This window comes from Oreochromis aureus, linkage group 6 (genome assembly GCF_013358895.1).
Source record: "Oreochromis aureus strain Israel breed Guangdong linkage group 6, ZZ_aureus, whole genome shotgun sequence".
NCBI lineage: Eukaryota > Metazoa > Chordata > Actinopteri > Cichliformes > Cichlidae > Oreochromis > Oreochromis aureus.
Genome location: NC_052947.1, coordinates 14,734,164 through 14,761,816, shown reverse-complemented (window position 1 = coordinate 14,761,816; position 27,653 = coordinate 14,734,164). Strand labels below are relative to the sequence as shown.

General features: G+C 40.7%; 1 protein-coding gene across 1 annotated transcript in view; it reads left to right on the top strand.

Moving 5' to 3' along the window:
- LOC116312388 (sorbin and SH3 domain-containing protein 2) overlaps positions 1-27,653 on the top strand; it is a 47,893-nt gene that overhangs the window by 12,543 nt on the left and 7,697 nt on the right. Inside the window, exons 3-23 of the mRNA XM_039613343.1 lie at positions 3,969-4,024; positions 4,733-4,822; positions 6,052-6,078; positions 6,210-6,334; positions 6,647-7,270; positions 7,964-8,380; positions 11,400-11,526; positions 11,884-12,059; positions 14,308-14,374; positions 15,126-15,176; positions 15,306-15,522; positions 15,662-15,776; positions 17,425-17,496; positions 20,088-20,144; positions 21,013-21,062; positions 21,909-22,084; positions 25,818-25,894; positions 26,149-26,246; positions 26,650-26,764; positions 26,875-27,003; positions 27,447-27,641. Coding sequence (XP_039469277.1) covers positions 4,015-4,024; positions 4,733-4,822; positions 6,052-6,078; positions 6,210-6,334; positions 6,647-7,270; positions 7,964-8,380; positions 11,400-11,526; positions 11,884-12,059; positions 14,308-14,374; positions 15,126-15,176; positions 15,306-15,522; positions 15,662-15,776; positions 17,425-17,496; positions 20,088-20,144; positions 21,013-21,062; positions 21,909-22,084; positions 25,818-25,894; positions 26,149-26,246; positions 26,650-26,764; positions 26,875-27,003; positions 27,447-27,641 — 3,015 coding nt within the window. The 5' untranslated portion in view covers positions 3,969-4,014. The remainder of the gene's footprint in view (positions 1-3,968; positions 4,025-4,732; positions 4,823-6,051; positions 6,079-6,209; positions 6,335-6,646; positions 7,271-7,963; positions 8,381-11,399; positions 11,527-11,883; positions 12,060-14,307; positions 14,375-15,125; positions 15,177-15,305; positions 15,523-15,661; positions 15,777-17,424; positions 17,497-20,087; positions 20,145-21,012; positions 21,063-21,908; positions 22,085-25,817; positions 25,895-26,148; positions 26,247-26,649; positions 26,765-26,874; positions 27,004-27,446; positions 27,642-27,653) is intronic.

The following is a 27,653-nucleotide window of genomic DNA, read 5'->3' as shown; positions in this document are numbered from 1 at the left end:
ACGTGATTGATCAAGTCAACAATATTAAAAGTCTTCCTGTTTAAGCTTACCATGTGATGAAGGGAAGGAAAATTAAGAAAACGGCTCATGGTGAGAAGCTGAGATTAGCAAAAATGTTTTTCTACTACTGGCACAACACAGCACAAACTTCCTCTTACAGTAACAGTCTCTTGTCTATAGAAAGTTTAAGCCCTATTAGTCCAATAATGTAAACCAGGTAGGTCTCAGAGGGCAACTCGGCAGACTAATGAGACTTGATGGCCCCGATACTGGACATCACAGCTTTCTGCAGCTTCTAGCTCTGAGTTGTATATTTGCTGTCCCACAGCTATTACACTCAGTAATTATATACACACTGGTCTCCAGAGTGGCCAACCAATGTCTAAATTACAGTCGGTGGAAAAACCACGGCAAAGTTAAAAAAAATGTCTCGAAAGAAACTTAACATACCAACATGCTTTGGCCTTTAAAAAGTAGTACAAGAATCGAAAACATCTTGCTGGAAAATAAAGTCCTCTTCTTTATTATTGAGTATTTATTTAAGGTTTTGGGAGCTGACAGAGTATCAGATGTTTGGTCTTTCTGCATTTATTCCCAGGCTTCCTTTTCAAGCAACACAGTAAGCATTTTAGAGGAGTATTTGCAGGATTATTTTGGAAACTTCCTTTCAAATAGAGTGAGGCACATGCTAAAATGCTACTAATGGTCTATCCCAGGGTTTAGACGGGGTTGCTAGATTGTATTTAAAAGCTTTAAAAAGGTCTATATTGACAAGTAGGCAGAGTTGAACTGAGGTGTTGAGCCCAGAGCGTTTTACTTCCAGTGTGTAGCCTTAATATTACACCACGGCCACAGCTGCTGTGTCGCCGCTGATCTGTCCCCAAGAAACATGATGCTGTTTATAATCTGACCATCATTTGGACGCCGACAGCCTGTGACGCCAGACCCATGATTTACCCCTGGGTGCCTGCGCTTGTGTGTATGTGTGCATGTTTGTTTCTGAGAGCAAGATTTATGAGGACACAGGGTATGAGGGTGAGGATTAGGTCTTGAGGGACAGAAAGTATCCCATGTTGCCTTCATGTTGTCTTCATGCACTCCCACAAATATTAGGATTTTATTTGCTAACCAAAATTAGCTGTGTTTGAAAAACAAAGCAGTGAATATGGATAAACTGTTCAAAGACATGGTGCTTGAAGGTTATGTCAAGAAAAATACAGATTAAAAAAGAATTTGTCAGTAAACATTACTTCACAATGAAAAACATTATTGCTGATCCCAGCTCTTATTGGGTGATAAGCAGGATACCTCTGGTGTTTTAATTTATCTATTTAATGTACTCTTGTTTCGTTCCATCTCAGGGTGAGTTTGCTTATGTAACTGTTTTACTGTGGGTCTACCCTGCTCTGAAGCAGATGGACACAGGGCTGAGCAGAGGAACGTGTAGTAAAAATAATATTGTGTAACTCTAAGTGATAAAAGATTCAGCACTCAAAATCTCAAAGCCATGGCAAAATATCTATAAGTTATGATAATAAAGATCTGTGGGCAAAATAAAAACCCTTACCTGATTTATATTTGGCCCTCCTCAACTTGTTACACACCTCTCAAGCATTTTGAGGTCACTGTGTAACTGCTACATTTTATCCCTTTGCACTTGTGCCTCTGCAGTGCATGCTGAATCTCCCCCATTGTCATAGTGACTACCCTTCAGCTGGATTTTGAATTTTGGAAAGTGGTTGAAGTTGCAGGAAGCAAAGATTGGTGACTAGTCCAGGTGGTGAGCGAAGGTTGTGTTTGTGTGGCTAGAAAACACAGTTATAGTGTAGCTGACAGTCTCAGCCTTAAGACCAAAGTGACGATGCAGCTGAAAACTGCTTCTTTATAGCTGTTCTCATCAACGATGATGCTCCTTACAGTCAAGTGAGGAGCATTATCAGGCCAAAAGGGTGATCTAAAAGGACAACCTTTATTGGGTGATTGGCCAAATCAGGTAAGACCTCAGTCACCCTGGCTTGGGCTGTTTGGTAACCCCCTGGCAACCTTTGGTTGCTGTAGTCTATTCCCCCAGTGTTGGCTGGAGGTATCTGGCTGATGCCTGATAAAATCAGTCGAAAAGAGGTTGTCGCACAGATGCCACTCGTCTACAAACACTCGCTGTCTACTCTCCAAGCTGTGAAACTTTGTCCAACACAATCTGGAAGCAAAGAATGTTTGCCTTCATAGTAAAAGTTGTGCATAACTGCTGCAACCAACACGTTTCAAAACATTTACTATGAAGGAAAGTAGTCTCCATCCCCCGTTTGCATCACACTTATTAGTTTTACTATTGCTTAGCAAGTATTTTGTCAGTATTTGTATAAGTTGCTGTGTCTTCAATTGGGAACCAAAGCAATCACAAGAAGGTTTGTCGTGCAGCACTGCATACCCCTGCAACCAAATCGACTGTCAACAGGCTCCCACGACACACTTTTCCCTAGTGACTAGTGGTTACCAGGGGTCTCCAGTCTCTACGCCTGCGTCAATTGATTTCACAGCAGATGCTAGCAACTGTCTCCTAACCGATCAGGGATTATACAGTTTTCCCTCATGGCAGGTAGTTGCCTGATGGTCTTTAGCCCTGAATGAGTTTTAGCTCTGTGTGACTGGGGCCAAAGACAGTTTCATCACACCTTGTGCATTTCTTAAAACCATTACAAGCAATCAAATATAATCTGCTGACAGGAAAATAAAGTCCCTGTGATGGTAGATGTGTTTCACTATGTTTTGTATTACAAGTTAATGATTGTAGCTGCATGTTTTTTGTCTTTTGTTTGTCATGTGCACATAACCTACTTGGTTGTAAATGAAATGGTTCTGAGAGGCTGGTGCTGCAGTGTCTTGTATAGTTAGCAGCAATAAATGTTTCTTAGTTACTTCAAACTTAGTCTGTCATTAAAACTATTTTGTATTTATCTCCTTGTTAAGACTGGAGTTGTGAGTATGGTCTAATACAGGATGTACTAAAATGCTGGGTCATCCATCTCGTGCCACTCATTACTAGGGACAACTGCTAAGGCAGTTTACACATTTATGTCAGAATACAGTTGCATACCTTCCCCCAAATAAGCACCAGTAAATGACAGCTGTAATTATCAGGACTTCACATGCGTGCAGAGAGGCCCTAAGCTGTCACAGTGTTGAAACAAATGTCTGGTGATACATGTGTTTTGTCGGTGAATATAATCTGTTTCATCCTTTTTAAGAAACTGGCAACATACAGCTATGGGGCATATAGCCCAAACATCTGTGCATTTCTCTCCTCAGCTCTAAAAATAGAAAGATAAAGAACAGAGTTAAACAGAATTAGACAGTGTTAGCAATGTGAGTCTTATTTATTTGTAAAACAGATGTGCTCTTTGCTTGTCAGTTGTAATGATTCTTTGCGTTTGGTGTTCCTTTCCTGTCACTCGTATATCTAATAGTTTCATAAAAAAGAAAAAATATTCATACTGTATGGCTGTGATTATGTAACTGTGTAAACATGATATATTCTTTCATTACTTACTTTAAAAAATAAGTAATGGCTAAACTAAACTAAAAATCAAATTATATAAACATTTCAAACCAATGAATCTGTTAAATGTCAGAAAAAGTTTTTTAGAAATCATTTATTGCTGTTTCTCAGTGAAAAATGATCTATTCCATGTTTACAAAATCCTATTATGCACCCAGCCTGCCATCATTTCTCAGAGTGAAACAAAGCCAAATTAATGAGCACACAAAAAACTAATCACAGTCATATGCTTGGTGCTGTTGCAGTAAAGCAGGTACCTCGCTACAGTTTTGTGTTTTAACACCGGCATCTCCAAAATCTGCTTTTCAGGTTTTACCCTCAAGAAGATCAATTTGAGGTCTTGGATTTGAAACTCTATTCAAACAGTTTAAATCTCTTTCTAAAATACTTTGTATTTTGTTTTGTTTTTTAGGAAAGTGTGTGCCCCTGCTGTCGATCAGTAAGAAGTGCTCTTCAATATGAATACAGGTACAGTACATATCCAGAAACAAGTACAGAGTGCAGCGTTTACAGGAGTGTTGGGAAGTCCCCCGTCCACCTGTCCGATCCATGTCTTGCTTTTGTTTGGAAAAGTTAAAATAATTTTGTCATGTGGTTTATCAGCCATGACAGTGAAGTCGCTAATGTCAGATGAGCATACATGAAACTTTTACTACAAAACGGTGTCTTATATAAGACCTCAGATTATAGGTGTAAAATTGATTCATCTATGAGAAAAATGGGAGAAATATAACAAGAAAGAGCATGTTTTACATTTCTGCCTGTCATCATGTCATGATCATAAAATCATTAGTTTGGGATTTTTTTTGTATTTAGTTCTTGGTAATAACCCAATTCAGAATCACATTGATTTAAAAACAACTAATGTCTCACTTTATCTCTTGTAAATATTTAGGTTAGTGTAAGCTAATGCAGTAAAACATATTTACTTTGATTTGTTCACTTTTGCAGTTCTCGTGTTTGCACAGCTTCCTAATTTTCTATTGAGCGCCAGTAAAAATCAGCTACTTGAAATGCATGTGCTTTGCCTCCAAATCTGCCTTTGTTTGCAATATTGTTACTGTAATTATTATTTTCCCGGCTGAATGCATTTGTTTATGGCAGTATGCGCACAAGCATGTGCATGTATGCTTCAGCTTTTGCTTCTATGATCATCTGCCTGGCTGTGATTCTCAGATAGCGGAGGATATGCTCGCAAAAGTGTGGCCTTGTCACTCATGCTCTCTCCCATGAAGAGGGTCCAGAGCTCACCAAATCTAGCCACAGGTACTAACACTCACAAATATACGAATGAACATAACTATTTCCCAGAATAACTCAAATAAAAGGCCACTGCAAGTGTTGGCTGGGTCAAACTATCGGTCAAGGACATGAGGTACGTCTAAATAGCTTGTTGTTGTTGAAAATCCTGTTATGGCTTGAACATATTTGAAATACTTTGAAATAGGCTGTGGCTGCCTCAGTATGCTTAAGCAATGTTTGGATTGTGGGATGCTATTTTTTCCTAATCGGTTCATTGTGTAATTCTTTCATTTCCTTTTGTTCTTTTCCTTCTTTTGCTTCCTAAATCACTCATATATCATATTTGTATCTACGTGCTGTTATTCTTTTGCTTCTTCTTTGTGAAAGTGATATTGTGTTCTCACATCCCACAATGTCTTCTCCCTGTCTATATGTGTATATTACCTTAATGTTTTTAAAGGGTTTTTTAAATATATGTTTCTTTATTTTATTTCTTTTTTGGTTAGGCATTACACTGTTTCCTTGACCCTAAGCTAAATTATCCTCAGATACTGTGTGTACAGAAAATGGCATCGTTAATGAAATTAATGTTACATTAGATTCACCACAGAGTACAATTGTTTGTGAGTTCAGTGTTAAATTAGATTACAGTTATTTGATTGTATTTTTAGTCATAGGAAGCAAGTTCAGTCACTGAACCAAATGCTGATTATTTTTTTATGCCAGGAGCTTGAAATGCAGAAAAAAATCATTTTGGCATAGATTTTGATATTACAGTTTGATAACTGTCTCTATAGAGTCTTCATATTCTTGATTTCTTCCTTTTAGATCATTTTAAGTTCACTCAAAGACATTTTTAGGTTATCTCACATATTTTCCTAAAGCTCCAACTTGCATTTCTTGAAGTGGCTCATAGTGGATTTTAACGTTTGCTTTAGATGATGGTCCTGTTACAGCCTGAAGCGTGAAAATTGCTTCAAGAATTAGTTTTCTATCTCTATCCTTTAAGCTGACGGGAAAGCAACCTCAAGAGGAAACCCACAGACACGTTGTAACATGCAGGGGGGAAAATCATTAGCTGTTAAAAATGCAGGAGAAGTAGTTCTTGGTAATTAGGTGTGAATTTTATCTTGATGTTTAAGAGCTTTTTTGAAATGTTTGCACAGTAGGTGTATATTGGAGTTTGTTACAGAGATGAATACAAGGAACACTCAGCCATGTTGCTTATTATTGCTGTGTCCTTTTTTCCCCAGGGAGTGATTCTCACTCATCGGACTTGGGTAAGTGCCTGATCCTTTTGGTGATTTCTGGTGGACAATCCTAACACTGCTGTAAAACATCCCACATGATCCCAGCAAACTTGGTCAGAAAACAGAGTACATGATGTTAAAATTACTAAATTTATCTTCAGATTCTTGGCGGTCACACAGCGCAACAGACGGCCTTAAAAACGGAGATGCTAGCAGCTCATCGCTTGCTGCCAAAGGCTTTCGCAGCGTCAGACCCAATCTGCAGGACAAAAAGTCCCCCTCACAGGTGAAACATCATTCACAGTACACTGACAGACACTCACGCATTTATTTCTCTGTTGTTGCTATTTAAAATTTAATTACAAGTGTAATTTCATGATGTGTTGTGCTTCTGTTGGCTTTTGAGTGTCTGAGTGGGGAAAAAAGTTATTTTTAATATCATTAGGAATTTGGATAATATCTTGTTGTATTCTGAAACAACTATTTTAAACTTTCTGATCTCACGCTTTGTGCTGATGATTTTTTTTCTGTTTTGTTTTGTTTTTCTTTTTTGCTGTTTGAATTTACATTGGTTGCCACTTTCTAATTGGCTAACAAGGATGTCAGTCCATTGCCATTGCCACCCCCCAGGAAAGAGAGTTTTCACTTCTCGCCTGCAGGCACTAATCCTCAAAACTACAGTTCCCTTATTGGCCTGGCTAATGATTTGAGTCCTGGAATGCTAACAATCACTAAAAATGAGCAAGCAGTCTTGAAAGAGTCCTACACTGTAAGAAGCACATCATCCTACTCATACTCAGAAACCAGTGCAAACACAGTCCAGCAGCTGAATGAGTCTGTTGTCTCGAATGACACAAGCAATGCTAATACAAAAGAGCGTAAGGTGTCTTCCCTTACACTGACCCCTGTCACCATCCCTGACCCTCCTGCACACCTCAATTCTTGTGTTGATCCCCAACCTAAGACCCAAACGACAGGGTCCCCTCCACCCACTTCCTCACCTCCACAAAGAAGTCCCGTCCCATCCCAACCCGTGACACAGACAGCTTCGATTTCTGTCCACTTGGACAAAGAGAATAAAAAAAATCCTGCTTCATCTAAGACAAACTCCAAAGTGGAACTCAAGGTCTCAGATCAAACCCCAGCTCCAGATCCATCCCAGGTGGAGATGACGAAGCCTCCTCCTGCAATTCCACCAAGACCCTCTCCTGCAAAACTGTTGGTACATAACTGACTACAGACCGGTACAACAGAGCAAAATACACAGATGTGTTCATTTTAAGGTCACTTTAATCCAGTCACTGGGTTTACGTCTTGGTGACATCAAGACTGATTAAAGGGTAACACACCAACTGCATCACGTCACTTGGTTGCAGCAAGTCCCCAGAAATAACAGAAGTAGTCAAGCTACTATTACAGTGATGGGACAAATTCTAAGAGAATAAGAGATAAACTAGCTTCTTTTCTTATATGTTGAGTCTGACTGTGGCATTCTGTTAAAGCAGATATACTGTAGGGGTTTTGATGCCTTCTACTTGTGTGTGTTGCCCTTTAGTTCATTCTTGTTGTTGATAATACCTTCCACTGAACCAAACAGTGATTCTATATTTGTGTGAACTTGTACTGCATTTTAACCAAGTGTATAATATGTTGTACACCACAGTTAATTACCATGTAATCTGGTGCTTTTTCTGTAAAGTGTGAACTAACAAAACATCTTCAGTTTCCAGCATTAATGCGTTCAGAAGAGGGTGCTGCAGCTTTATGACACAGTTTGGTTTCACACCAGTAATTCACCTGTTGTCACATGTTATTTTTACACATCCCTTTTGACACCATGTCTAATAAATTATATCACTAAGCACTCTCCTCCTTTCCTCCTTTTCCAATGAATTACCTTTTATTCCAACCTCAGGGGCCTCCCTCGCCTGACCCCACAGCACGGCACTCCCCCTATCGCTACCACAGCTCAGAGTCACTTGACTACCTGTCAGGTCTAATGCCCAAGGCGCTATCACCCACTCCGTATGTCCCAAGTGGAGCTGGTGGCACAGCTGGTGCGGCCAGCGGGCCAAGCCACGGCGCAGTCAGCAGCGTGAGCTGTGCCTCGCCCTCGGCTTCCCCCGTTACCGTGTCAGCTCTCAGCCACTACTCGACATCCACGGTCGGTCTGCTGGACGAGCTGCAGATCTGTAGCCTGGACTCACCTGTCGCCTCACCCACGCCATCGCCCACTCTGAGCCATGTCTCTACCTACACGCCCACTGCTGGCCGTGATGATGTGCTAACAACCTCTGTGGCCTCCACTGCTGCAGCAGCCACTTTCACTAATGTAATTATCCAAGTCACCTCTGTAACATACATCATTACCAAGAACAGTTGGTTCCCACGCTCCCTCCACTCATTTTGATGGCTGAATCAGAACTCTTAAAAGTGTGTGATCACTACCAATTTTTAACTTTTACTAACTGTTAGCTACATCCTACCTGTCAGATACTGAAATTAAATCCTCTTCGTTCCCTTATTATGTTACTGTCTGTACTCATTCAAACATGTCTATGCGTGTCTATATTTCTCCTTCTTTTGTCGTTTTTGCCATCGTGTGCTATTACACTGTTTCTTAAGGCCAGTTCATATCAAAAATTCATGATGCAATGAAGTGATTTTTCTAAGGTGAAGGTGAAGTACTCTGCTGGAAGCCATTAGCTACGGTTATTAGCGTCTAAAAAGACTGAACTCTTGCTGTTTTTCTTTTTCTTTTTTTAGCACTGCAGCATGTGTTTGGACTGTATTTATGTGGCCATTCAGCTCATTATATTACACTGCGAATAGACATATTCTACTTTGTTTCTCTATGTTATGCTAGGAGAACATGCATGTGTATGTTGTGTTTGCAGTTATGCAAGTATGATATTGAAAGCAGTAGATTTCATTTGTTAAACTTGTTTCTTAGCGTTTTAATCTAACTTTTGCCTTTGGGGAGAGCATGCAGTGCTTTTCAAATGTATGTAACTACACTGCTAATCGCTATCTGGATAACAAGTGTTTGCAAAAGTATTCTAAATACAGAATTCTTCAAACCTTTTTTTTTTTCAGTGAGATATACAATGTTACCCTGAGAAGTTAATTAGTCATTGTTGTTGTTTCTTCCTGTTAAAAGGGAGTTTTTCCTTCCCACTGTCACAAAGTGTTTGGTCATAGGGGGGTTGTCTGATATTGGGGTTTTCTCTATTATTGTATGGTCTCTACCTTACAGTATGAAACACATTGAGGCCATTGGCACTATATAAATAATTATTTATCTTTCTGCTATATGACTGTATGACCACTATGACTAAAATATCATATTGGCCTTTCTTTATTTAGGATATTTAAAAATGTTTATTCTAATAAGTAGCTTTAATTAGTATTTTCTGTGTAAGTAGCTTAGGGTACTACAGGCAGGCAATCTCACTTGAACCTATGTATAAAAATAATAATAAGTGTGTGTGTGTTTTTGTTTTTTACATAATTTTATACTACTCATATGACAACATAATAGCATTATAAGCCAAGCACACTTAAAAACGCAATTAGATTTTTAGTCACTCTTTCTTTGGGTTAGCTGGTTTGGCAAAACCTAAAACCATAGTTGAAGATGATGGTGCTCTGGCTCTGTAGCACATCCCTCTTGTTTCACCATGAATCTTTGGTGTGAACAGGCAAACTTTAAAACTGAAATGCAGTGCTGTGAAAAAGTATTCGCCCTTAATTCTCACACCTTTCAGAAAATATAACTATGCCACCCACAGCAGCAAGTGTAACTGTCAATGATCTGTGTCAGATCGCTATGAAGGAATGTTGTCCCATTCATGCAGGGTTTCCAGCATGAACAACCTGTTTAAGGTCATGCCAGAAAATCTCAATGAGATTAAAGTCCAGACTTTGCCTTTTGGTTTGGTTTGTTGGTTGTCTTTTGTATCCAAGTCTCGGGGATCATCAAGATGTTTTCTGGTAAATGTGAGACGGTCACTGTGTTCTTTTTGGTCAGCAGTGGTTTGCTCGTTGGAACTCTCCCATGGATGCCATTTTTTTTTCTCTTAATAAATTAAGTCATCATTTAAAAACTGCATTATTTTTACATGGGTTATCTTTTTCTGATGTCCAAATTTGTTTGATGATCTGAATCATTTAAGAGGGACAAATTTGGGGGAAAAAACAAAACTATGAAATCCTGAAGGGGGTAAATAGTTTTCACAGCACTGTACAGTCTTTTTATTCTTTTTTTAGTTAATATAACTTCTTCCTGTGGCATATTGAATGGGAAGAGCATCCCATTGTAAAGATATCATGTCCACTATCTTGTTTATGTCAGATGTTTGTTAACTAATTAATGAGATGTGTGTGAATGTAAATGGGCTTACTGTCACTGCTTTAGTCTTGTTTTTTTTCTTTTTTCATGTGTTTTATGTACACTGTGACGTGTTTCCGTGAGTGACCCTTCCCCCCACTAACTGTCTTTATGTTTTAGTCACTTCAGATTCACAACTTACTGTGAATCACATTCACTGTATGTTCACATGTCCATCCACTCTTAATCAGAACTGGTTCTTTTAACCGCTCTGATTGGAACAATGTGATGACTAATGTTGGATGGTAAGACTTTGTAATAGCCATTGCTAATAAACCACAAATTGATTGTTAATTAATCTTTACTAAATGGTTAATGTACTATAAACAAATGATTATTAATAGTGTTAATGAAGTTATAACTTAGATTTAGTAGCTGTTACATTATGATGTCACCAACACAAGCAACATTTGATAAACTTCTGTTATGTGTTTATTGCAAAAGCGCATTAGCATTTCGCTAATGATTAACAGAGTTTCCTTACTGTTGAGGGAGCCTGTTCTCACTCCCGGGGATTAAATACTGCTGTTTATTCAACTGTGCAGGTGTCTCACCTGTATGCACAAGGTGTCCTTTAGCCTTGGTCTTATATTGGTTGGTTGAATATTTACCCAAACCACAATCTTTTCATAAACATATGCAGTATTTTGAGGGCCTGCACCAAACCAAACAACAAATGTAAACAGCAAGTGACAATAAAACTACACACCGACACAGACGTCACTGTCCAGGTTCCCAAGTCTTGTGATTTTTAGTCCACCAGTATCCATCTTTAGCAATGGTTATCATGAAGTGTTATCTGGCAGCTAATCCTTTTGTTTCCACAATTTTTTTTTTTTTAATATATATATATTATGTTAAGCCAATGTTATAGAGCTTTACAACCGTAAGTAGTGTAGGTTTTGTCTGCTGTTGGTGATTTTCTTACACTCTCTGTTTCTGGGTTTTGGGTCACTCCTAGGGCCAGGTTCTTTCTCACGCAATGAATGGAAGTACTAGCCATCCACATAGGCCGCTGTCTCCCCCATCTTATCCTCCACCCCCTGTCTCATTCCACACGGGGCTTCAGAGACAGAGCAGGAGTTCAGGTGAGTCACTGATCTGTGGTGATATATGACAATCCTAAAAAGAACGAAAGACATTGGACTTAAGACTTAAGACTACACGCTGAAAATAGAACCTAAAATCAGTCAGATAAGTGAACTGAAACATTTCACAGAGGACGTTACATCATCGCTGACATCATTGTAAATGTAAAAGGGTCTTTACAGTGTAACTGTAAACGTTAAGATGCTAAGTAAGGTGTATGTATCTATGTCTTAGGATTCATATATAATCTATATCTGTAGCAGTCTATCCATTACAAACATTAAACTGGAGCCTGTGGAGGACCTGTATTACTAACACGTCTGTCTCCTCTTTCTCTGCTTCCTTCTCGAATCCAGAGGGCAGTGAAATAGTCACCAGAGAGTCTGTGGTGTCGGGGCACACCAGCATCAGCAGCACTGTGCCCATTGCCCGTTTCTCAGAAGAAGAAAAGAAGGTGTCTGTCATCAAAGCCCCCCATTACGAAGGCATCGGCCCGGTTGATGAGTCAGGCATTCCTATTGCCATCCGCACGGTGAGAGAACTCGTACAGGGAGCTCAACACATTGCTTTCCAGTAGACCTCCTCTCATAGACGCTGTAGTAAAGCAGAGGAGTTTCCTTGAAGCCACTTCCTCCTGCCTTCTTGTGTGAACAGGTTTTTTAAGCAAGGAATTACTTGAAGCTGTCAGCAGCTTTTGACCCCATGTTCAAAGACTCTCTCCCACTCTCACTATCTCGCTTTCGCTTCCTTCTGTGTGCTAGTCATGAAGATGTGCTCAAACAAGGTCTTTGCTTTGGTACTACAAGGTTCTTGCTGATTACTTGTCAAGGAGCGTGTCCCTGTGTGTTATCTCTGTTAAGGCTTTCCGTGTATTAACACTTCACTCAGTTATCGGTTGGTTGAAGAGCAGCATTTAAAGGAATGCACGCTGAGCTGCAAAATGAGAGAAAGAGAAATGGGGAGAATAAGAGACGAGCAATAAACGAAAAGAGTTGAAAAGAGACGAAAGCAGGAGAGAAGAAAAACAGATGCTCCTTGTTTTAAGCGGGCTAACATTTTTGCGGCCACTCTATTTGGTAACCGTGGAGAGTGAAGTGGTAATTGGCGCGTCTCTTGGCTGTGCCAGTGCTGCGTGCACAGTCACACACTCTTTCTCTGTGGAGCCAAAATGCCTCCTCTCTGACCGGAATGCAGGCACATTGTTTAGTGCTACTGAATAAAGAGAGGATTAAGTCTCTCTGCCATTTGATGGGTCTTTTTTTAAGTGTCTGTTAGATCTATACTGTTTACACAAAGGCACACATACCAGGGTCTCTCCTTGATTCTCCAGCCACAGCAAGCAGAGCCCCCACTTTGGTTTTGTACCAACAAGGATTCGACACCTTTGTGGTTCAAAACTGAACCTGCTGAGGCAGCTTGACTTGAACATACACACTGATAGTCATACCAAAACAAACTGACACAGTAGTCATTCAGGTAAGTGATAGTCTATCATTTGTGGCTATTTAAGCTATGCATTTGAATATTCTGACCTTACATAAACATCATGTTTTTTGTTTTTTTCAATTGCTCATTTTAAGATCTCAAAGTTATAGTTATAAAGAAGGACCCCACAGTCCTACTAAGGGCTGCAGCAAGTGTCTGATTTTAGAATATTACAAAAGTAATTGCCCATAATACAGTATCGTTTGTCCTGTTGACACTTAATCACACTGAGAAAAGCAAAAAATAGGAGTGGTAGATATGGGCCATATGCTAAAAATGGGTCATTTTAGCCCATTGCTAAGTTATGATGTCATGTAATAATAATGTATCATGCATAATTTGAGTTTTGTGTATATCTGTTGAATGTTATTCTCATGAAATTTAACCTATAAGATGATTTTATAAGGAGTTATAGGCACAAAATGCTAAAAATGAGTAATTTTAGCCGTTTTGTTTGCTTGCAAAAATGACGATATAATAGCTGATATAACCAAAACATGTCTTAAAGGTCACAAACAGAGGCACAATATGCAGACACAAACAGAGGTTCCACATATTCTCCATATATTTAAACACTATCACTGCCAAATATTCTAAAAATCTGTTTTTTCACAGCTCTTGTGTTTCTTTTCATATGAATATTCAGTGTAAGTTCTTGGGAGACTTGTATGGTTACTGAATATTATCAAAATTTCTGGCAAACTGATATTCTGAAGCTGTCTAAACAAAAGACTATCTTAACCTTTTAAAATGTTAACAAATGTCAAGTGAAAAACAGTTATACAAGTGACAAACACACTATATGTGAAAAGCAGCCATACAGAGCAGGAGTTGCGTGAATAAAGCGACTTTGGCCAGTGGTCAGACACTAGCCTGATATTTAATGTAGGGATGCACCAACGAAACGTTGGCCAGGGTTTCATAATTAGTGCTTACTTAATTTAACGGGTTTGTTTGTTTAATCAACAGAAAACAACAACATGCAAGCGGCCATGACAGAATAACCTTATTGGCAAACATAAATATTTCTCTTGGATAAGACACAGTCTTGGTTTTATTCTTTATATTAGTTATATTTATATTAGTATTAGTATGTTTATATTAGTTAAATTATTTATATTAGTTATATTATCCCTGTGTGAAGTATAAATGCTTCAAAAGGCTTACTGTGTTTTTTCAGCTCTAGAATGTCCAATAACATGTTGCGAGTCCTTTTATAGTTTCTAAATTCAGCCTTCACGTTTGGGTTACATTTAACGGCACATAACTCTTTATGGTTATTTCTTTCTGTGCAGACGGTGGATAGGCCCAAAGACTGGTACAAAACTATGTTCAAACAGATTCACAAAGTTCACAAAGCAGGTAAGGCCTCTGCTGTAGCGTGCTGAACGATGTGCAACTACTAGATTATTAGACATTTCATGCAGAATTGGTCATGTATGCATGCTGTTTGTATGCATGTGCATATTTTGTGTGTGTGTGTGTGTTTGCATGCCAGTTCTCATTAAACCAAAAGACCCAGATGATCCCAGAGCCAGAGCTCGTTAGATTGCGAGCAACAGAGTCTGGAGAGGAGGAGGAATGGAGAGAAACCTCTAATAGACACAGAGCCGTCCTGGGAAATCTGCTCTAATTTTGTGGGCTTGACAGAATCACAGAATCAGTACAAGGCTTGTTTGTTCTAAACTGCTCAGCCTTCTGCTACAAGAGCACACACAAAAAACTCATGCATTCTCAGATACACAGACTATTTCATGGGTGTGTGCGCTGAGAACTCATCCAAAGGCTCAAATATGGTCTTGATGCATTTTATTTTTGTGATTTTACTGGAAATACAGGCAGTAGTATGCTTTCCCTATCCTGCAACCTTGATTCATTTTAGTCAGAATTTCAGTCATCTTTCATCTTTAAGGTTCAGAAAGAGTTCTGGGAAAGTGGCTCATGTTGCTTTGGTGCTTTTATTATACTTGTTGCTGAAAAGAAAATTACTTGTGTAACTGTTCATTTTCAGGCTGGTTAAAAGTGCTATTTTGAGGACAAACTTGTACCTTGTCTACAGCAAAGTGTGCTTACACGTGTTCCCAATCAACTCTTTTGTACATTTCCTCTACAGATGACGACTATTCCGACACATACAATGCTTCATATGCTCTCGTAAACAATGGTGAGACCTGCTTCTGTGTAACACAAGTTGTATTTCCTAAAAATCAATAATTTCTTCCCAACCTTCCTTTCTGGCTTACTGGCCTCATTGCTTCTGCCTCCACTCTCTCCTCCGTCCTGTCCTTGCCAGATAACTACAGCCTGTCATCCAGCGCCACCATGGCCCACCCTCCCCCTCGGACACATACGTACAGGCCTCTGTCCAAGAGCCCCTCAGATAACAATGAAGGGCATCTTGGACCTCGGGAGCCTTCACCATCCCCTGTACCCCCACCACCTCCACCCATGCCATCCCTTCTCCAACTGAGGGCGAGAGACAGTGATCGGGAGAGGGACTTGACAGACGCGTAAGTGCAAACTTTCTCAATATTATCTAATATTGATGATATATTGATATGCTATAATGTTTATAATAATCTTTATTTTAATGTCAGTTATCTCAAGCGTTTTTTCTGAAAAAGCATGTGTTTGTTTCTCTCACACCAGCAATGAGTGGGGTCCTCCAGACCGAAAAGTGGACACGCGAAAGTACCGCGCAGAACCCAAGAGTATTTTCGAGTACGAGCCTGGGAAGTCCTCTATCCTGGAGCATGAAAGACCAGTGAGTATTTTTTTTTTTTTTTTTTTTGGGGAAATACTGAAATTTCCCACCCCTCTTAAAATACACAGAAAAATGCCTCCCTGTTTATCTTCACCCTGGCATCGTGTGAGAACGGCGACACATCAAGTGATTTCCTCACAGTATTTCTTGGTATTGTTTGGTAAAAGATTAAATAATTCAGTCACTGCTCAGGCTCTTTTTAGAGTGAAAAAACAGTCACAAGCAAGAGCGCCTTTTCTTTTCTTTTTTTTTTAAACTTGCTAGTCTGGTAGACAGACATTAGTATGTCATTATATTGTTGGCTTTCACATGGCTCTCCTTCTGTCAGAGACAATGTGGGCGTTAAACGCTTCCAGTGCTTACATCCGCTAGCGACAGTACTCAGTGTTAATGTTTGTGTGGGGTGAAGGACAAAGCAGATAACAGGGAAAAATGCAAAAACTGACTGTGTTGACAGGCGGGACTGAAAAAAAATAGTATTTGAGATTAGGACGGAATAATGAATAATGTGTTACAGATGAGGTGTGTTTGCAAAAAAAAAAAGGAATAAAGGAAGCGTTTTGTGGATGTTTCGCAGATGTTTAATGTGATGACTGCTGAGAGTGCTCCCAGGGCAATAATGCATGAGTCAGTTCCTGATAGACAGAGGTAATAAAGGAGAAAGCTGTAGAAGGACCCACGCTGTCTAATGTGCTGCTCAGTATAATTTTTTTTCTCCATTAACCAAAGTAAAAAAGTGTCACCCCTAAAACAACCTGTATGTTGATGACGCACCCATTTGGGTAATTATGGCCTTTAAGAGGCAAAAAATGTTTTTCTGTTACTCTTGTTCTTTAGATGTGTGTGCAAGTGTCCCTAATGCATTTGTGTGATTGGCAGTCTCTGCTCCAGGCTTCTGTTTTTTTTGTTTTTTTTTCCAGGGTGACTCATCCATCTGAAAGCTGAATTTTCTTTTAAGCCAGAGATGTAGCACTACAACACCTACAAAACATCTCCTGGCAGTGTTTCATTTGGCATGAAAACTCCATTTTATATGGGATTCGGGTTAGAAAGAGCAGACAGCGTGGTAAAACACACAATGCCATCTCTACAGTTCAAGTAACAGTAAATGGAAACAAATCAAACAAGCTGACCCTTTATTTAAACGTGTCTTAAAAGGCGTCAAGACATACAAGAAAACTAAGGCAACTGAAACATTAATATGGACATCATTTTAAAACATGAAAAACATCTAAATGTTGTCTTTTTTCATTCAAAAACATTCACTTCTGAGTGGTTCATGGTGCTGTTTGTGCTTGATGTTTATAGACTATAAATGCATACAGCAGCACACAAGCGTAGTCAGTTACAGTTATTATTTACATGTTTAGCCTGAGCCCTTTTTGGAGTGTGGCAGTTTGTTGCTCTACACTGACTGACCACTGTACTGTAGAAGTGAAACTTGAGCTGTAAATGGGCTCTGCTGCTACACTTTTGTTTCCGTGGGCCAGCCTTCATCCTGGTTCATCCTGTGCCCATCTCCCTTTGCCACCTGTGCCCATTCCTAACCACGAGGACCATGTCTCTCTTTGTGTGTGACTTCTTTCCACACTTCCTTTCTCCTGTCTTTCTTCTACTTCCTCTCTCTGTCACTGTCATGCTTTCCCAGACCTATGATGACATAGATTTAGAGAACGAGCCTTGGTATAAGTTCTTTTCCGAGCTGGAGTTTGGGCGGCCGGTAAGTCAGGGCCTAGCTATTCGTTTAAACACAACTCTGCCATAGGCATACACCCACTTTCTCCACTCCACCCGGGACTTTTTTTTTATGTCTGTGCTATTAGACTGGGTGGGGCTAGTTGTTTGGGCATGTGATAACTTGTTTGGTGCTTGTTTGGTGCCCCCTTCCTTACCCCCAAAACACCTTTGTGACAAACTGCGGTATATCTCTGTGCTGCTGGGGTTTTTGGTCTGGTGACTAGCAGGCACTAAAATGCTCACACGTGAACCTGGACACTTTTATTTCAGTTGGTTCATTTCTGCATCTTGTTCAAAAATAAGCAGGAAATGGTTTAAAGGCAGTGGCCTCCAAACGTTTGAGATGACAGTCAAAACATTAATAAAAAGATGCAGTAGCAGAGATTCTACTGATATTTACCTTTTGCTCTAAACTCTTTCATAAATAATTTGTGTAATTTTTTTCAGTATCTATCATAGGGTACTTTGCAAAAGTCTTTGGCCACCTCTCATTTCTTCATATTTTGCTTCTAAGAAGCCAGACTTTCTTGTAATTTCTTTAGTTCTCTTTCTGAAGGTCTCCCAAAGTTTTCTTTGGACATTGGCTGCTTTTTCAATCATTTTCATTCCAGTCCTTCTACCTCACCATTTTCAGAAGAATGTGTTTTTGTTAGCTACGCCTCACAACACTGACCTATGAATCATTCAAGCATAAAACAGGCTCCTAAGTCAAGGAATGAATCAATGTTGTCTCTACACATATGACAACTTAGCAAAGAAGCAGTTTTAAATATTACCTTTAGGCGCTTTGTTTCTAGCAGCCTGTCACGAAAACACATCATTTGTTCCCATTTCTTTAGCTGAATCCATGAAAATAGTTGACAGGCATAACATGCTATTGTTGTAAAACTTGGTGTGCAGTGTGAGTTTTAAAAGTTTCTAGGAAACTGGACAAGTTGGGGACCAAACAAGAAATGACCTAAGAAGGCATAAAAAATGGTTACAGCTAAAAGTTATGTCCTCAAGAAGTAGGAAAAAAGTCAGTAAAGACCTGACAAGCCCTGAGAGATGCAGCTAATCCTTCAGCTGATTGGCAGCAGGCTTTATAATCATGAATCTGAATTTGAAACTTTTGGTTCACAAATTGTCATCAGTATGTACAGAGGAGGTCAAGAGAGAGGTACAACAGTGTCTGCAGCCATCTATAAAACACAGTGGAGGCACTGTCATGGTTTGGGGCTGCATTTCAGCCAGTGGTATTGGGAGAAAGCGTCTGGTGGCTTCATTTGCATGATAATGACCTCAAAAACATTGCCAATGCTGTAAAAGCATACCTGGGAGGTAAAACACTATCAGTTATGTATTGGCCTTCCCAGAGCCGGGACATTAATATTAATGAAGCCTTGTGGTATCATCTTGACAGAGAACAAAACAAAAGGCAGAAACACTGAAAAAAGAGCTGGAGCCTGGAGAACTATTGCTACTTAAAGAAATAACAAGAAAGCTGCCTGAGAGAATTCAGACTGTGGTGAAGAACACATAAAGAATAAGAATGGCTCAAGACTTTTGCGTAGTACTGTACATGCCAGTATTTATTTGTCAATCTGCCTTTACATACCCTGTTTATTCATTTGATCCTTGCAGTACTATGAGGGAATTCTCTGCATACTTTGAAGCTAAATGCTTTAGTGCCCTCTGATGGATGTAAGTGGTAATAATGTCATAGTGGCTTGAGGCAGAGATCGCCTCTAGTCATAAATGTGGGATCAAATTACCCACAACCTGTCTGATTTACAAAGTGTCACATGGACATGCCTCTGTCCATGCCAGCGCATGACATCAGGTGTTGACTTGCTGGGCTTATTCGAAATGTTCAGGTGAAAATTTCACATTCAGATCTGGCATGACTTTCTGTCTTCTCACAGTCATGTTTAGCTGTGTGGTGAGATTTCTACCTACAATGTTTCCACTGTTTCACATCACTCAATAAGCCCTTAGAGTGTAGACGTTTTATCTGACTGATACGGCCACGGTCAGAACCACACACTGTGTTCAGTTTTCGATTGAGGCGATAAGTCACAGCATTTGATTGTGCAAGTCCTTGCACTCTCAAATAAACACAATGTTGCAGCTTGTGCTTCACTTTGCTTTTTGCTTACAGCTTGTTCTTACACTCTGCATGTGTGTGTGATAAATAGGCACAGTTGCGTGTGTTGGTGTGGTTTTTAGGTTGGTGTAGTAGGCCTGCGTTGTTTTAGCCTCTGCAATCTGCAGTTTAAGGGAAAAAAATAATAAATAGAATACATTAGAAAGTGTATATCAAGGAACGTGTGTGATGAATAGATATATGTAGGTGTGTGTTAGTGTGTTGGAGTGAGTGCACACGTTTCTGATACAAGCAAATCACATGTGCTGTGGTTGTGTGTGGTTACTCAGGTTCTCTAACAGGTGTCACTCTCTCCACGTTTTTTTTTTTTTTTTTCCCCCCATGATGTCACCACCGCTTCTCCTCCTTCACCTCCTCCATCTTCACCTTCCTATTCCTCCTCCTCTTCTCCCCCCCTTCCTGCTCACTGCTGCTGCTTGGGGCTCAAGCCTCCTAAAAAACGGCTGGATTATAATCCAGACATCTCCGCTCGCCAGCGCATTGAGGTAATCTCACATTCACAAGTGTTCCAGTAGTGTTAATTGTACAATTTCTAACCAGTCACAGCAATCAGGATCTCGATTGCTAAGACATATTTAAGATACGACTGCTAAAAATGAATGTACTGTGAGTTTAAATTAAAATGCTAGCCATTTACTAAATTTGAGTGGGTTGTTTTGTGAAGACTGTTGAACATTTGAAGCTTTGAAGTGCTGGTTCTCTGTTTACTTTGAGTGGAATGAAAACTTGCTGATTGCACTTTATTGATGTCTTTCTTTTTTTATCTGCCTTTGGTAACATTTTTTTGTCTTGGAGAAGTAGGAGCTCAAAATTTCAGAAAACTAAGACATAAGTGTCCATCCATCATTTTTCTCAATCCAGTTCAGTCTAGTTCATGATCATGGGGGTCGAGGACTAGCACCTACCCAGGTCATCATAGGGTAATCACACATTTATCCCAGTGTAAATGTGATTGCAATCGATGCTGTTGATTTCCCTACTTTTATCATCAGCATTGAACACTCTATACCAGTGAGACCCATTCCAGCTGATCCATGCCAGTTTTTGCAGGGCAACATTTGCCCCCCTGAGCTGAACCTCCATAACACCCTTCAGTGCATCACCTTTTCCATCATCCTTCAGAGCAGCACGACAGAGACCAGAAATTTGTCTTTGGTATGTGTGTACCAGCAGGGCCTCTTCTTGGTCAGGTGTGCCATGTGGAACCAGCATCCATTGCGCCTTACGCTGGGGGAGTGTTTTGAGTGTGGCACAGCAACAACCGCATGCAGGCTGTGCATTGTAAGCTGCTCTGCCTCAAGTCTTTGTTCCTGCGGGGCTCACTTTTCTCTTTTGTTGTCTGCCCTATTCCAGACATCCCTCCACATCACTCCTGCTGACAAGGCTCCAGAGAGACCTGCAAGGTAACTGCTGCTTCTTTTATTTTCCCCTGCATCACCCTCATCCCCCCCTCCCCCATCCTTTCAGCTGTCCTTGTTGTGATTCAGCTCAGTAGAAAAACTAAGGTCTTTCTCACATTGTCGCTCGCACAAACATCCCGTGCGTGTGCAGTAAATGATGACTTGTGAAGTCTTAATTTTGCTTTTCTCACTGATGGTAGGACGCTTTGCCTCTTTTTTTTTTTTTCACAAGCTGAGCCAGAATAAATGAACCCAGCAAACCTATTGATGCTGCTCTTCACCTCCTGTCCTTCCCTCAACCCCAGTTCCTCCCCTCATCCCACTCCCTTTCATCACTGGCCTGCTTATTCGGATGCATTATACTCTGTGAAGAGAGAGGGCAGAGCGGGGATGTGATGAATAGGCCGGGTCATTTATTTAACTGTCCTGAATAGAAAGCCCACTGGGATTTTTTTTTAACATTTAAAACTCAAGTTACTTTATTCCCTTTGTTTTGTTTTTGGATTTAAGTATAATTTGGTACTTTGTATGATGATCTTAGATATACTGGAAATGTATTCAAGGTTTTCATATTGACAGTGATTTTAACATTCTCTCAATATATATAAAACCTATAAAGCATTCTATGTAAATTCAACATCTCCTTTTGTCAGTAGCAGCATTTCTTACAAAAGAGGTTATTTATTAAAACTATTGGGTTGCTTTTAATTTATTTTATTTTTGCCTGTTGCCAATTCAACCACTCGTGACTTTGGTAAATAAACAGTGCTCCCACAGGACATTTATAGTGTCTATATTCGCTTTCTGCAAACTGGATTCACTGACTGTTTGGCCTATTCTTTATTGTAGTGCTGCCAGTGACTACAGGAAGAGAAGGAAGTCTGAGCCGTCAAGCTCCCAAGTGAATGCTCCATCTCAGAGCCGAGCTGCAACTTCCCCTAAACCAGTGGATGCCTACAGACCCAGCAGCAGCCTAAAGAAACCTGTCATTCGTTCCTCACCATCCTCACCCTCCAGAGCCAAAGGTAGCCATGCTTTCACAGATGCAGCTTCTTTCACTTCTGGGTTTTTCACGAATAAAGACATTTTTTTGTATTTTGCTGTTTGACAAAGTCAGAAGAAAGTTACCATTACTGTTTAGCCACCAAAGGCTCACCCTTTGGTTGTGTTTGTTTTCCCTTCTTTTCCCAACACATGCATGTGAACTGTGCTTATATGACCAGTTAATTGACAAAGGTTCTGTTGGGTTTTTTGCAATATGATGCCTTTCTGGTATAAACCTTAAAGTTCAGTGATTGGTGGAAGTCTGAAGGAAAAAAAAAAGAACATCAAGTCATCTGTTTTTTCCATCCATTCTTCTCTCCTGTTTATTCTCCCTCTCCCCAGCTCTTCTACTGTTTTGCTGGGTATTATTTCTTAACTTGCTTTCCTCCTTCTTCTCTCTCACCACGCTTTCTATTGGACATCTAAAAGGTGGGGACGCATGCAGCATGTATTCAAACAGTTTGACCTCTCCAGGTCCTTATCAGCAGCCCTTTGTTCCCCCAGTCCCATCTGACCCTCTCAATTCAATTGAGGATGGCAGCCAAGATGGCAGCTCTTCCTCCAAACAGTCTGTCTGTTGTAAGAACAGCTGGCAGACAAAACGCCAGAATGCTGAGACGTGGAGCAGTGCGGAGGAAGCGCCACCTTCTCCTGCCAAGCTAAAGTCACGCAGTTGTGATGACCTACTCAATGATGGGCATTCTAGCTCAGGTGGACGAAATGCTACCCGCTCAGAGAGTGCTGGGTCACTGGTATGCGATGGAAATCTCTCCACAGTATCATCATCTACTCGTTCATTACCCCGGCTCCATCGACGACGAGCACACGACTCGCCGGGCTTTCTCCAGCTCTATCGAAAGATGCACCAGATCGACAGAGCTCAGCTAATTCCATCTGAAGTCATCCGGTCGGTCCGTGCGCGCATCCTGGATCTAGAGCGTCAGCCTCATCTGCTTCGGCATCGCCTCTCTCCTTGGACACCCTCCTGGGGTGTGGAAGTGCCACGTGATATGGTGCCAAACCGCATTTCTGAATATGAGCGTCTTATTCAGAAATCCAAATCCATGCCTAACTTGGGTGATGGCGAGGTGCCTTCAGGCACCACCACACCAGGTGGCTCATCATCTCGAGCTAGCAGTGGTGGTGGTGTCACACCCAGTTATCCAAAACGCCGTTTTTCAATAGAGTCTTTACTAGAAGAAGACAATAATGGAAACAGTGGAACAGTACCTCAAACCATGGATCACTTACACCGACCTCGTAGCCCCCCTGAGGGACAGCCTCGTGTTGGACCAGACCCCGGGCGTGGACGGTCCTTCCCCGCTCCTCCTGTTCTCCAAGGCCCGCAAGCCAACCCAGACTATTCTGACAGTGAACAAGACGCTGTTGCCTCTGACCTCAGTGACTTCATTCAGGTTGAAGGCTCCTCATTTTGCAGTGAGAGTGACTTTGACCATTGCTCACTAACCTCCTCTGAGAGCCTATACGGCTCTTCCACCCTCCACCACCACCATCACCACCAACTCCGTCACCACCACCACCATCACCACCATCATCCTGGTCACCAGAGTCTTGGCCAGATCCAAGGCTACCAACACCGCCATCTCATCAGCACCTGCAAAGGCCGCTGCCCAGCCTCATATACTCGTTTCACAACCATGATACGTCATGAGCGGGAACGCGCACGACAGGAGCACCAGAGACCTTCACAGCAGAACCGCGGCAGCCATTCCCAAAACCAGAGCTCACAATCCCAGCAATCGATGTCCAAACTGGCCTTCCTGGTCAGTCCAGTGCCTTTCCGCAGGAAAAAGGGCTCACCACCTACCTCTAGAAGTTGCAGTGGGGGCGGAGGTCGAGGTAGCAGACCCAAGTCTAAACAGGCAATTTACGAAGCGCTAGATGCAGCCTTGAGAGACATATATGAGCACATTCAAGCAGAGAGAGGCCACAGAAATCCTCGGGCACCTGATGATAGCATCCTGAGAAGAATCTTGGCAGAACTGCTGCCAAATGTGCCAGAACGCAGCTCCTCGTTGCGGGGAAGGAGGGGTTGTTGGCACGGCGGTCACTCCTCTGCATCGTTGTACCCAGACAGCAGCCCCACTGGATACGCCTCATATAGAGGAGAGCCCTCAACACCACGGATACAGTCACCACGGATACAGTCACCAATCAGTGCCTGTTATGGACGACAGTTGGAGACCTCAAACAACAATGATTATGGAGAGGAGCAGGGCAATGGAAATGGTCTCTGTTACTCAGGTGGAAATAACACACATGTAACACCCCAGATACACACTACACTTAGCAGTCACTTAACATGAGTGTGTTTCACAACACATACATGCATGCATACAAGCATAAATACACAAAGGCACATATACATCCACTTACATTTATCTCAGTGTCTCTTTCAGTTTTGTCTGCACTCGTTGCCCAGTTCTCCTCATTGATCTGCTGACACTTCCATTACCATGCTTTTCTGTTTAATTGTATGGCATTGATTAAGACCCAATTACTGTAAATTCTCAAGACAAATCTGGCTATTTGTTTATTTTGTTAAGTTAATGTGGGTGAAGCTTCCTGCTAATTTTTTAGTAAAATAAGAGGACAGTGCTTCTGCTTTAATTTGAAACACTGCACAGAATGTGGAGTTTTATTGGCAGATCCTCAATGAACAGATGAAGAAAACAGTGGAGAAGCTGAACTATTACAGTGAAACTGTGAGGGATACAAATTACGTGGTCCAAGTATAATAAGACTGTTTTAGCTCTGATGAAAAGGGTTTGAAACAGGAGTGGGATTGTTTCAAATGCTGGCTTTGTTTTCTGCAATTTAGGAAGACAGATACTTGAGAATTTACAGTATATTGCTCTGTAATCCTGTCTCAAAGATGTAATATTTCTTTACAACTTACTTTTAGGTTCCTGTTGAATGAGTCATTAACTGGATTTTGGAGTTTGGGTATACAAATAATTTAATTCTCTCACCAGAAGCCGAGGTTTACATGTAGACTTGAATTTATAGTTGGGTTTAGGCAGTGATAAAGCTTGTTTTGTGTCTCAAATCACAAAACAGACCAGGATGTGTAGTTGCTTCAGGTGGATATTGATCAAATGCTTTGGTTTTAAATGTGTTGTCAGTGAATGTGTTCAAACAATCTACTTTCATGTTCAAAGTAAGAAATAATAATCTGGTTACAGTTTCCTACAAACTGTATTTGTTATTTCAGTTTATTTGTAAAGAAATATATCTTCTAAGAGACAAGGTTGCTGTTTGGGGTAAATTATTGTGAATGTTCCTTCTTTCTTTTAAATGCATTTTGTTTTTCTTGTATCATTTGTCTGTTTTGAACATTTATTTATAGTTATCGCATTATTACCAGGTCATTTTCTTTCCCGTAATCCTTTTGATCCTACGTTTTTGTTGTTTGTCATATTTTTTTGCTCTGTATTCCCCGTGTTTCATTTTGTTTTCTGGGTCTTTTGTAGCATTGCATGTGTCTATTTGTGCTGTTGTCCAATCACCTTGTTTTCTCCTATGAAAAACAAATAAAACACACCTGTTTATGACCCAAGCTTTCATTCCCTCATTTACCTGTTTGAGTGGCATCATCACTGTTTCCCAGATCACACTTTTGTATTGTAGGTGATGTGACATGTTCCCTTTGTAACTCCCGTAAACCTTTTCATGTGTCTCTGCTCGTCACAGACCAGGACATCTCCAGGAGTTCCACCCTGGATGGACGCCACACACCCCAGAACAGAAGACCCACTCCTGACAGAGAGGTACAACACTGGAACTGGTGGCTTGGAGTGTCAACACCAGACTGCATTTAACACATTTATACACAGTGCATTTCTCTCAAATAACATGTAATCAATGTGCTCAAAAGGGTAACATCTTTGTCTTCAATTTCCCAGTTCTGTAGCACATTGACATTTATATTTATTCTTAAAAATTCAAAATAATTATGTTACATACCTGTTTTATATACCTGGTAATGCTTGTGGGCTTTCTTTCTCTCACTCCACTCTTTTAGGTCTCCCATAAACAGATGACACAACTTATTCTGTTCTCTCTCCTCCATCAGAAACAGCCCGCGAGAGCCATTTATGATTTTAAGGCACAAACAAGCAAGTGAGTACAACAAGCTTACAGTGCACGTGTGAGGGAGCCGAGTCTAAGAACGCAGACATCTAACTGCACGTCCGCAAACTCAATGTCCTTTATTTACATTTTTTTTTCAGATTTTGTAGTTATAATATTGCTTTCATGTATACCAGTAACACACCTTACCACCATACTCGGATGGCTTTTTTTTCTCTCTTTTAGACGTATGCATGAATAAAGCTGCTTTCTGCATTGCTGTCTCTTTTTATTTTGCTCTTATTATTTATATTATTTTGCTTTCCTGGCTGACATTCTGTCACCGATGCTCGTGCTGCAGAAGTCGCCGTGTCTTGTTCAGCTGCTATGTTATGTCCATGCAGTGGATGAAAGATGCATGCAGAGGCCCTTTACTCATAAAACTGTGTTACAGGGAGCTGACATTTAAAAAGGGTGATGCAGTGAACATCATCAGGCAGATAGATAACAACTGGTATGAAGGAGAGCACCGTGGGCGAATGGGAATATTCCCTATAGCATATGTAGAGGTAAGTCGGCTGCTGATTTCTGGTCTGAATATGGCTTGGTTGTATTTGAATATGCATCTCCTCCAACATGACATGCATACAGGTTTACATCATTTTTCACACACTTACAGAAGATGCCGTCTTCAGAGAAGCAGCAGCCGATCCGTCCTCCTCCTCCAGCACATGTCAGAGAGATTGGAGAGGCAGTGGCCCGCTACAACTTTAACGCTGATACTAATGTGGAGCTGTCACTGAGAAAGGTATTTCAACTTAAAGCATGTTTATAATGTTTTTGCCATAGATTTAAATATTTGAAGTGCTGGGTTTCGCAGTTATGTCTAAAGGTAAAGATGTTACTAAATCGTAGTAAAAAAACTGAGTCATGCAACAGGCCAATGATCTCAAGCACAGCAGCAAATTTATAACATAAAGGGTAAAAAAGAAAAGAATCGATGTGTTACAATGATCGAGTCAAAAGCAAGAAAGTGCATAATGATATGCACATAAATTGATGACAAAGAACTGAAGCAACGCCGTTAAGAAGAGTGGGCCAAAATGATGTATAATTACATGGGGAAAAAAGCCACATTGTGGTTTTAGTAAGTGTGAGAGGACCTGCTGTGGGGTCCTGTTCATTCCACCGTTCCTGATTTGCAGTTAAGTGCCTTGTTTGTGTGTCGTTGGGTGTGTCTGATGTGTGCAGGGTGAGAGAGTGATTGTGATAAGGCAGGTGGATCAGAATTGGTATGAGGGGAAGATCCCAGACACAACCAAACAGGGGATCTTTCCTGTGTCCTACGTTGACCTTGTCAAGCGATCTCCATCCAAAAGCTCCGCCCATCACATAGATCCGCATGGTTACCCCAGCAACAGGACACCAAGCTCCACACCCGTCAAGGTAAGAGAGTCT